Source organism: Lutjanus erythropterus, chromosome 23, assembly GCF_056507025.1.
Source record: "Lutjanus erythropterus isolate fLutEry1 chromosome 23, fLutEry1.hap2, whole genome shotgun sequence".
Taxonomy (NCBI): domain Eukaryota; kingdom Metazoa; phylum Chordata; class Actinopteri; order Lutjaniformes; family Lutjanidae; genus Lutjanus; species Lutjanus erythropterus.
Genome location: NC_139339.1, coordinates 14,493,607 through 14,505,649, shown reverse-complemented (window position 1 = coordinate 14,505,649; position 12,043 = coordinate 14,493,607). Strand labels below are relative to the sequence as shown.

General features: G+C 40.2%; 1 protein-coding gene across 1 annotated transcript in view; it reads right to left on the bottom strand.

Moving 5' to 3' along the window:
- svep1 (sushi, von Willebrand factor type A, EGF and pentraxin domain containing 1) overlaps positions 1 to 12,043 on the bottom strand; it is a 121,141-nt gene that overhangs the window by 39,619 nt on the left and 69,479 nt on the right. The window contains exons 7-10 of the mRNA XM_084711731.1: positions 10,443 to 10,637; positions 5,663 to 5,781; positions 4,763 to 4,892; positions 2,189 to 2,296 (exon numbers count right to left, since the gene is read on the bottom strand). Coding sequence (XP_084567857.1) covers positions 2,189 to 2,296; positions 4,763 to 4,892; positions 5,663 to 5,781; positions 10,443 to 10,637 — 552 coding nt within the window. The remainder of the gene's footprint in view (positions 1 to 2,188; positions 2,297 to 4,762; positions 4,893 to 5,662; positions 5,782 to 10,442; positions 10,638 to 12,043) is intronic.

Genomic DNA, 12,043 nt, shown 5'->3' with positions numbered 1-12,043 from the left:
TTGTACAGGTATCTTCAATGTGGGCTGGAAATATCTGAGTCAGGTATTAGTGGTCTACATTTAAAGGCAAATGTACAGAGGTGTAAAGTAACTACACACTGTACCTAGTATATGTCTCTGTAAGTGTTGAGGTGCTGAATATATCGCGACCACATCCCTGTCTCCTTTCCCCCCTTTTATTTTCCTACATTTCTCTCACATCCTGTGTGTTCCACGTCCCTGGTTTGTCGATCTACGAAAGTTGATGTTCCTGCGTGACCTGGATCCTGCCAGTGATGGACAGTAACAAAGTACATTTACTTGAGTACTGTACTTAAGTACATTTTTTTGAGTATCTGAAAACTTCTGACTTTCACTCCACTACATTTCAAGGACAGATGCTATACTTTTAACTCCACTACATTTCTATGAAGGTTGTTGTTACTTGTTATTTTTAGGCTAAGCACAGCTTTGAAGTCAGCTGTTGCTGTTTTTTCTTTTTTAAAATGCAATTGGCCACACGCTGTGTTCCCCACAGAAGGAAACCAATCACAGTACCCGCTCTCAACTGGGACTGATGTAAAGGTGGATTTACATCATCCAGACACGCTCTGTAACAAGCCAAGCAAGCTCTCCCTCTTTCATTCAAACAAAATGTGGTAATGGTGCTGGCAGGAGAAATACAAAATTAAATCTCAAGATGTTATTATAATTAGAAAAAGAGAAATAATTCCAGGTAGGCTTTTAATGTTAAATTGTTTTTATCAGGTTGAACAATACCACATAATTCATGTACATACTGCACCTGAAGCCAGAAAGAAATCTCAGTTATTTAACAGACTTGGAGAACTCCTTACAGTCGGCTTCAATCTAATTTTATGTGGTGATTTTAATATAGTTACATCAGAAAATGACAATAGCTGTCCTTTCTGTTTTTGATTGCATTTCCATGCTGAAGTTTTTATAGGTGTTTGGGCTTTGTGTAGCAGAGCGGTTCTACAAACAAGTCAGTGCATCATTAGGTGATTTAAGAGAGTTACAAGGTTCTGTAAATGAATTGTGCATTGCCTACCTGCTCACCTGCCTTAGATTTGGGCTATTAAATAAACAGACAAATTGTTCCAAATGTGTTCTTTGTTGTTAATTGCTCTTGTTCTTTCTCCCTCTTTTTCTCTCTCTCACACACATGTACACACCATGCATTCTTCATATCATGACAGTGACTTTTAACAAAATAATAGCTCTTATTTGTAGTTCTGAACTGTCTTTTTTTTAGCCTGGTGTCACCGTCATCTCCTATGTCTTCAGTGATTCAAATAGAATGAATAAAGTGAAATTAAACAGCAATTCAGTGTGATTGTAAAGCTTGATTAAGCTTAAATAGCTAAAAGATACGCTAATGGATAGCTAATAAGAAACTCAGCATCATGTGGTTTCTTAATAATTAACAATAATAATTAAAAAAACATTGAAAATGGCTCATTCGCAACTTGTCATATGAAGACTTACTTTTGATACAAAAGTCCATTTTGCTGTTGCTTGTAATGCACTGCAGTGGCGCTATTTTGCTGTTGGCTGAACCTCTGCTGGGTCAGCTGAGGAACTAGATGAATAGTTTTCCTGTGTGTGTAATACTAGAGTGTCAACTTTGCTGAGACAGTGATTAATACCCACTGCGGTCACTCTGATTGGGAAACAAAAATTATGATTTGACAATTCAAAAACATGTAACTCCTGTATGAGTCAGGCACTGTGTGTGCTCACATATTTATACAAGTGAGTGCGTGAAAAACAGATGGAATGAGTGCAAATTCTCACAAAAGAGGATTTTTTTATATAGCAAAAACACCTGCTTCTCTGCTGCCTCTGTCTGCTTGAACAGTAATTACATTAACAGACACTGAGACAACTTCATCTGTCCACAAGTCCAATTCTCTCTCTATCACTCCTTTAAACACAGACACACAAATGAGGCATTCATGCACACAATTACAATCCATTCTCTCACCATTGGACCATATGTCCAGTGTCTCATACACACACAAACACATAAAGCCCTCTCCTGATCCCCTTTTTCCAGTCACCCAACGGAAAAGATCCTGTTTAACCATCATCAGTGGAGGAAGAGGGTGGAGCGGAGTGGAACAGAGGAGCAAAAGAATAAACCATCGACAGAGCTGCCGTCTGCGAGAAAGGCGACCAGACATACCTGAGTTGTCGGAAAACTGTGGCACCTCCCAAACGACTGCCGTCTCCGTGTCTGTGGCCTGGACGGTGGGCGGTGACCTGCACCTGTCAATCACTGGGGGCTCCGTATCTAGAAAGGGACAGAGGTGGCATCAGTACACTTACAAGTCCTTACTCAAGTAAAAGTACAAATTATTGTCTAAAAAAGTAGAAGTGCTGATTCAACTTCTTTACTCAAGTAAAGTGCAAAACTACGAGGTCGGAAATTAACTCAATGTATAGAAGTAGCTCTCTGAAGGGCATTTCTACCAGCTGTTTCTACACAGCTGTGTCTGTACATTATTACATCTTTTTGTCTTATTACATCATTTTCTGTTTTGTTGAATCATTTTCATCTTGTTACGTCTGTTGTGCGTGATATGCACTGATGGACACACCAAGGAACTGTCTGTTCTACATGTTATTATTCCATCCATTTAGGTCGTAATCTGTCGTGAAGTTGGCAAGCTGGCACGTAATAATGTAAAATAAAAATAATCAACATTTCTACTCGAATGCATTAAAACTAAATTTACAAGCCTGTTCTGAAGCACAGATATTTGTGTTCAAATGTAGGAAGTAAAAACTCAAGTTAAGTACAGATACCTGAAAGCTGAAAATACTTAAGTACAGTAATGTATTAGTACTTTGTTACTTCCCACCTTTGGAAAGGAATATAAGGTTGTTAGCAGTAGGGGTAATTCCTCATGACCAGATGGAGAACACACTCAACAAAAACGGCACATTTGTGAACGTTACACATATGAATAGCAGAGTTTTTTAGTGAGACTGGAATGGATTATGGCGATATTAGAGAACCACAGTTGGGAGCAGAGTGCTGCGCTGTGATCTGACTTTTTCGATGCAGCAGTGCAGAGTGTCAGAGGGCACGAGTTAAACACATGTCTCTAATAAAAAACCGCAACGTTCCACCACCATAATAACATATGGAAATGTTCACGGCTACCATGCTTGAGGTTTTTCCCCCCTGACTGCTGTGATTATCGAGCGGTTGACATGGGACACCCCCGTTTTTCACTCCCTGCACTATAACCCCATTTGGCACCTGCTCGGGGGGTGGACAGACTCCTCGATTAAATCACAGAATGAAAGAAATAAGCTGCAGCACAGTGGTAGGAGGATGGAGTAACGGACACACCAGGTTGTAATTGGGAGGCCACCAGTCTGATGCTCATAAAGGCAACTGAGTGCATAAGGTGAAAAGTGACTTTAAAGGGATAGTTCAGCTTTTTTAAGTGTGGTTGTATGATGTACTTATCCATAGTCAGTGTATTACCTACAGTAGATGCCAACTGATACACACCCAGTTTGAGTATGAGAGTATGACAACAACCTAAATGTGACTTGTATTTGAATGCTTAAAAAATACACACACCAGTAACTGTTACATCAGTATTATTGTGTCAAACAAATTGTTTAAAATATCAGATTTTTTGTGAATTTTGAGTTACTGGGTGGGAGGATGAGATGAAGGAGAAGATAAAAAACAAAGGAGAAACTAATGGCAGAGAAATTGAAGATCTGGATAAGTCAAGAATTGAAGTCCGATCATTTATCATCCTCCAGGACGAGAACAGTCAGAAGTAGGCTTACGCAATGCTGTCAGTCAACGAAAAACCACCAAGATGCCAGCAAAAAAAAATAAAACAAAGCGAGCTAACAGGGATTTATGTTTGAGGAGAGACTCAGCAGAACCCCGCTGTGTCCTGTCACTTTGTTGGAGAAATAACGTTAGGCTAATTTTATCTTTCGCTGCTGCTGCTCAATCCACCAGCCTTTCATGTCCATCCAAAGTGGACAAACTATACCAACAGAACTTTTTTAGTTTCACCTAACTTTACGTATACTTGAGAAACCATATGGGTGAAATTCCTTGGCTGAATGTTGCAATGGAACTGCTGTTTACTGTGATTTTAGGACAGTCTCTGGTTGGCTTATTCCTTCATCTGCGAGTGCTACCATTAAATCATACCAGAGATCTTAAACATACTTCATGCAAAGCAGCTCAGCTGTGTGTACTTGAGCCAGCATCAGCAGGGTGAAGAAGAAGACAAAACAATAAATAGAAAGCCAAAAAGCTGACATCACTGTTATTGGGGAGACGCCTCGCTTCAGTGAGATGAGACGTCTTAATGTCTTTTTTGATGTGTTTAAAACCACTTTGTATAATTTTTATGAGAGTACACTGAGACAATGAGACAAGCTCGGCTTTCATCCTATTAATTCTCCAAACTGGAAATGTCACCATTCCGGGGATACTACCACTAGGGTGTGCCAAAGTCTGAAATCGTATAATTCTACATAAAAGAGTTTTTACCTTTGTATCTGTCACTTGTCATTCATTTTCGAGAATAAAAATGATTGAATTCTACAGAAGATAAGAACACTCATCAAATTCAGATCTAAAAGGGACTAAAGTGTGAACAAAGCTAAAGCCTTTTTTCTTTTCCTCTGTCTCACTGAAATGAGTCCCACTCTGGGACATATGCAATATATAGTGTTTGCACTGATACAGTCTCCATATGGATGAACTCACCGATGACAGTAACAGTAAAGGAGCAGTTGGCCTGGTTCCCCGAGCGATCGGTCGCAATGTAGGTGATGGTCTCTTTTCCAATGGGGAACAGCTGGGGAGGGGTGTACACTGGTTTCACCTGCACAGTCACCTGGAGGAGGGAGAGACGGTAAAATATGAAGAACTGACTTAAAACTGGACTTAATGAGTAGTGTCTTGATGAGACATACAAGATATGTGAAGTGGGTTGAAAAGATATATTTTGTTTTGCAGTTTAAATGCAAAGCACCAGGTTATGCTGCAGTCACATGGAGTCCAACAAACTACATGGTAAACTAAGATAGGTATAGATATAAGGAGATCATTTCAGTGGACAAGAGCAGAATGGTAAAATGATGAGTGGCCAGTCACGGTACTGAGCGACAGTATTGCCATACAATTTGCCGTCCTCTGCAACTGAATTCACAATCGGATGTAAAGATAGCTTGAGAACAGAATAACTGCATAAAATAACAGATACAAAACAATTTATTTAATATGTTTTATTCCATTTTTTGTAAAGAATACAACATCATCATAGCAACATCTTGTCATGCATGTTTCGTTTTGCCATCCTGCTGTTTAATCAGACTGTTTGGTTTTTTTTCCCATGCCATCTGTTGTGGATTAAAGAGTATTCATTGAAATAATCAATAGTCCCATCCCTAAAAATGTGTGTGTAAATGTGTAAAAATCTGTGCTGTATCCTATTTTATGTGCACAGGACTTTTTTCCTCTTTTTGTCTTGGTATCGCAAGAGATATGAAGTATCAGGTTTTTTCACTAGTACAGTATCAAAGTTTAAAATTCTGGTAATGTGACCACTATAATTCCCAGTGCTATATACTTTGTACACATACTTAACAAAATAAAGTATCAAACCTCTTCTTTAGAGTTGTCGGTGGCAGTCGGGACATTCCAGCTAACGTTAGCGGTGCCGCGCCGCTCATCCGTTTCTGCAACAATGTTCCTGGGGCACTGAATCCATGGTGGTTCAGCATCTGAGAGAGACACAGAGGGAAAAAAAGATTAGAATCAAATGTTTTATCTGAATCCAGCAAATTAAATTAGAATTTCCATACAGTGAGATTCAAATATTGCAGATGTTCACAACATCACATCCTGCATACTCTGACCTCAACCTGCTGCTCGTTATCACTGAGGAAGTAGACTTGTGATGTCATCTGACCCAATGACCTCTTTAATCACAAGACGTTACACACTCATTATTGGTCATTACTGAAGAAAAGAGACTGAGTGCACCACTGTAACTGTTCCAACAAGACCAAATCCCTCTGACGCTGTAACCGTCCCTTATCTCTGTCCATCTATTAGCTCATCTTCAGGCCACAGCGGTAAAGAGTGTGGGCAAATACAGATAGAAGTGAAATGATATGTGACACATACTTTATGTCATTGTCAAAACAGTTGGACTCATGGAAAAAACAAGCTTAATCCTGGAAAAAAAAAATGGTCATGATGGTCAGTAAAACGGAATTAAAACTTGTTATTTTTGGTAAATCCAACAACTTGGTGGTGGTTAATGTCAGCAAATAAAGGAGGGTAAAGTGACGGTTGTGTTTTTTCAGTTTTACAAGATGGAAACCCCTGCATCCTTTTCCCCTGCACCCTATCAGTCCCAGGAGGACACCTTTAAGTTGCTGATAAAGTACCATATTAATCACTGTGGTCCTAATGAGCAAAATTAAGTTGTTTGGCTATTACTGGTCCTTGTTTGTTTTTATGGAAATCTGGGCAACATGTTTCCATCAGCATGAGGCTAAGTCCAACTGTCTTTAATGAGGGAAATAGTTAAGTACTTACACATCAGGTGCTGACACTTGACCCCTATGAAGTCACAAAGGATAGCGATGGATAGTTTGAACAGAACATCATTTCTGAACACCAGCAATTTTTTTCTATTGTTTCCAATTAGAAGAAACTTGCTCTGTCCATGTGGGATAGAAATGATCACGACAGAGCAAGAAAATCCCATTTGTAGGAGCAGATCGGCCAGACACTGAAAGTTGCTGATGAGTACTGTGCTTTTATCACACTATGTGTTGTAAACTTGCTGTTAGCTGCGTAGTCAACCTTCTGTTAATGTAGCATTAGGTTAGCTAACTATCTAATGTCAATTATGATGTCAAACCCACTTACAGCACCTTTTTCTCTTACCACACATTCAGGCACTACCAGCACTTTTCTAGCAGAAAAAAAACATGTGGATACAGGGCCTTGAAGTTACTTTGAGTAAATGTGTGTTGTTGCACTAAATTTTACCCCGTATGACTGATCAGTTAAGAGGCTGTTTTAAGTCATATTTGATGTCAGTTTTAGCAAAGAGCTTTAATGACAGATTTTTTTTACAGGCAGATTTTTCTTATATATAATCCATCACACATCTTGAATGCTGCAAATATTTCTTCATTTTCGGCAGATAAATTACTGTTGACCAGGCTGCTAACCAAGTCCAGCGTGATGACTCACGTAATGCTCCTCTTATATTCTTTACATTGGCTCCCCCTCAAGCTCAGGATTCATTTTAAGGTTCCTGTTTTAGCCGTGTTAGAGCCCTGTATGGTCAGACTGCCCACATCTCTGACCTGCTCCATCCTTACATCACCAGTAGGTCACTTAAAAATAAATAAAATAAAAATACTGCAGACTCAAATAAAACCACAGAGAAAAAAGAACAAGGCCATGGTATTATTTTAAACAATTTTACTCTTGTGAAGCACTTTGTGACCTTGTGAAAGGTCCTCTGACAAGTAAACTTTACTCACTTATTTTTTTGACCAGAGATTAAAGGGTTAAAATGAAGACAAAGCTCATGCCAAATGTTGATCTACTGTATTTACTTCCAGATGCAGTAAACAGTAATGGAACAGCAGTAGCATTAAGATTTGAGAAACATGGACGTGTTTGCAGAAAAATGCTCTGCTTTCACTTATTATAATTGACTTGCCGAGCAATGCACAGAAACCCTATTTGCTCCAGACGATGGGGGAAACCCTCTCTATATATGAAGTATTAATGTCTGCTTACTGGGCTGGTGGCAGCTCACCAGCCACAATGACCTTTGGATGAAACAGCTTCTTCCATTTTCTCATTCTCTGTACAGCATGTTGTAATAATGTGAAGCCAGCACAGTTCAGTTCAACTCGGCTGGAGGCGGCAGTAAATGAGTAAAGCCTCCATCGATCGGCAGTGGTCATGCCTGTTGCGTTGTGTAAGAGATCTGTTCCCATCTGGACCTGATGACCCATCTACTTCGGCATCCATGTCTGCTAAACACTAACACACTCAGCTCCAATCGGCTCCATTCAGCCTCATAACAAGGGAGGGTTATTTCACTTTGGGTGTCATCAGTGTGAAGTGAGAGGCGAAACAAGCCAGAAGCACTTTCAACTAAGTAATAACTTTCTATTTCTTGATCTGCTCATAATGTGCCGCCCATGCTGCAGCGCTTCCTCTTTATTCTTTCTATCTCATCTACTTTTTAATATTGCTTTTTCTCCCTTCTTCCTTCAACTCATTTGTGCCTGAAGGGATCAGAAAAACCTATCTTCTCTTTACCACCCCATTATAAAACACCTACACATGACTCATCCTCCCCTCTCACCTCCCTGTCCGCTCTGCCTCTCCATTCGTTTTCATCTTTATGGCACCTCTTCCTCTCCTTAACGACAGCAGTTCCTTCATTAGCAAACTTTCACCACGAGGAAATGAGGGGACTGAGGACATTGGAGGGGAGCTAGGCCAGGCAGCACCACCTGTTTCACCTGCGAGGCATCTGGAGGACTGCAGTCTATTATAATGATCTGCAGCCCGGTCAGACTGGAGCGGAGAGACATGAGAGCTTGGACATGGTATGGTTTGAGTTAGCGACCTGAGGCCTGCTTCAAAATGGGGTGAGCACCAGCGCCATTCTCACCATTCACAAAGCGGAGAAAAATGCAGAGAGGGGGAATAGAGAATGGAAAAGAATCTCCCTCCAAGTTTCCTGCTGTTTTCTTTTTATATCTTCCTCTTTCTTCACATATTCAGTATCTTTCTTTTTTGCTCTTTTTATAATCCCTCTCCTTCTGCTTTGCACATAAACTTACATGCTACAAGTGTCATTAATTCTGACTCTGTAAATTAACTGTAGTTGCAGTTAGCTCCATATATTGAACTTTCACACTATCTAAGAGGGGAAAACTGGCTGGCAGGTACAGGCAAATAAGGCCAAATCCAAGTTTTTACTACCCATTTATCTAAGTCTATTTTTCACAGAAGAGGGATGGTCCAAGTCTCTCTAATTTGTTTTTTTGTATTATTGCAACATCACATCTTATTTACAAATAAACACATCCAGTTTGTTCAAACAGAAACAAAGACACACATACAGATTAAACAGAAATACTAAAAATAAGTTGGTCCACTTTTACGAATTATTGCTTACTTGTGTATATAGTACATAGCCAACAAAAACAAATGGACACGCTCTGCATCATAAAGAATCCAAGTACATGACACTGCTGCAGAAGCACAGTTAGATACAAAATGTCGGGAAAGCGCATTTCTAAGCAAAAGGGATTGTAGAAATATGACAGGGCTATTTGCCATGAAATGTAAAATTTCTTAGTTGACCCTCTGATAGAGAATTAAATTTTTTCCAGTTTAGGAATGACATTAGATCAGTCTGCCAACAGTGTTCTGCCAGAGGCTAAGGCGATTTCCAGTGTAGGAGAATGATCTCTCTAATTCAAACCCAGTCTGCAGAAAGTGCATATATACATATTTTAAAGGAATAGCTCAGCATCTTGAGATTAGCTGTTATACCCTGTTTCTGGTCTTTCTGCTATGCTGATTGTCTGCTGGTTCTAGTTCCAGATAAAAGTGGTATAAATCCTCTCTTCTAAAACAAGTCCAAGTGTGCTGAAAGTGTCTGATGCATGCATTTTGAGATAAACCTGTTGTTTTAAATGGCCAAACACACACCAAAAATGGGTGCACCTAAAACTAGGCTTAACTGGGTCATTCCTCGCAGCAGAGTGAGAGGGGGAGCATGCACACATGGACAGAAGTGTCAACATAATATGAAAACTTTTTATTGCGAATCCTGATTTTACGGCACAGTTATGTGGTTTACACACTGTGGATTGGAGTCACTGTTATAGTAACAAACAGACAGATCTATGTTACATATGCTCCTCTCGCTAAATAGACAATCTGTCACATTAAGAACAACGAGAATGATAAATGTACAGGCTCAGAAACAGATTGAAGACAGAGAAAGAGAGAGGTGCATGTACCCGTAACCTTTTTGTCATAATAAGAATACCAAAATTATATCATTACACCACCATTAAATTTTACCTCATGATCCTGGCATCCTCTAGAAACAGCCGGAGCACCCCAAGGAGTCCATGCACACCAGTTTGGGAAACCCTGACCTACACCAATTAAATTACCAAGCTAATTGGTGAAAAAATTCCAACCTAAACTCCACTATCTGACCTCCACCTACACGAGTCTTGACTTTTGACCTCAACACATTTCACCTTCTTGTTACAACCCCCAACTAATTTACAGCTGACCCCGACCTCTGACCTCAAGACTACAGGAGTGAAAAGATGAATTTCCTCTTTAGGGAAACACACACGCACACAGTTACCTGTACAGATGGCTTTATGCACATTAGCGGTCCAGTTTCCAGAGCCCAGGCACACCGCCTTCCTGTTTCCCTGGAGACTGTAACCTTGACGACAGGTGAGCAGGCAAGCGGAGCCTGGCGACGCCGCCCTCTTCAGGCAGGCAGGGGGCGACAGCAAGATGTTCTTCAGGGGCACGATGGGGGGGCAACGCACCTCTGGGGACCGAGTGGGAGAAAAACCAAGAGATGAATCTGATAACTGATGCAGTTTATTTTGTTCCAGACAAAGAATCAAACTGGATTCCACATCTAATGACTCTTTTTTTCAATTGTTCATTATTAAACTAGTCCAGTCAATCTGTAGTTTGACCCAGGGCAAATTCCAATAGTAAACATTCAAGGTTTTATTTGTTTGGGGACATTCAAATAATATATCAAGAGTACAACACTATATAATTGATGGAACAAGGTTAATTCTGGGGTTGAAATTTTGGGTCTTTGTGAAAATATAAGAAATATAATTCTCTGCTTCTGAACATGCTATTTTCATCTCATTTTTGTCTAAACATTGGTTTTCAAAGTGTTCTGTCATATACGACCATCAGATAAGGCCTGTTCTGCACATATATGTGCACTTTGGGGGTACCCTAACCCCAAAATTAAATCATTTTGAATCCAAACCAATCAAATTGAACCATTTATTATCACTGGATTTTCTGCACATACAAATTTGTCTTGGTAATATGTTTTTTCCATGAAAACTGATGCATATTAACCACCGACTGGAATAAAGTGGCAAAAAAAGTAAAATAAAAAGTTTAAAATGGTTTCAGGACTGCTTTGTGTTTTAATGAAATCAGGCTTCCTGCTGAGTATTGGGAGATTCGGCCAGTCTGAGCTGAAAAGACAGAACAGTCCAAGATCATGAGTGTGTTTCCTGCCTTTTTACCCGAATGCGATAAAATCTTACTTTGGGCTGGCTCCACTATAACAATAAAGCTATTTTCAGGGTCTGTCTATCACAAATTGGCACAAAAGCAACAAACATTTGGTTCGGAAGTCAACCTAAGAAAGATCTGACCGCAGGACTCACACACTGGAGGCTTTTTATGCATTTTTTGGGATGCAGGCCCAGCATAGATCATTCTTATTCTCTCCTTCTCTAACTACTGTTTCACTGTAGCTGTAGGAACTATAAATGGAGAAATCACTGAGAGGGAGATTTCAATCAGATGAAAAAAAATATCTCTGCATCCTCTGAGGGCAGCCAAGGCCCGATCCCGTTTCACCACAGTGCAAACAAACACTAAAACAAACCACTCAGCTACGACGGCAGGCCACAGAGCCCGCTTAGCTGTGTTAAAGAGGTAACGACAGTCCGCGGGGAAACACTGAGATGGTCAAACAAACAAGCTGTAACTCAGTCTGAAAAAGACGGTAGTTATCGATAAACAGAGAGAGTTTTCCGGAAGCGGATGGGTCGGGGATTTTAAATAGAGCAGCGAGCCGGTTGGTTGGACATGAGTCAGAGCAGGCCGGAGGTTTGTGGCTCTCACACACTGTCCCTTTTTTGTGTGTTGGTGTGCCTGACCTGCGTGCTCTCTGCGGCGGGCATGAGTGTG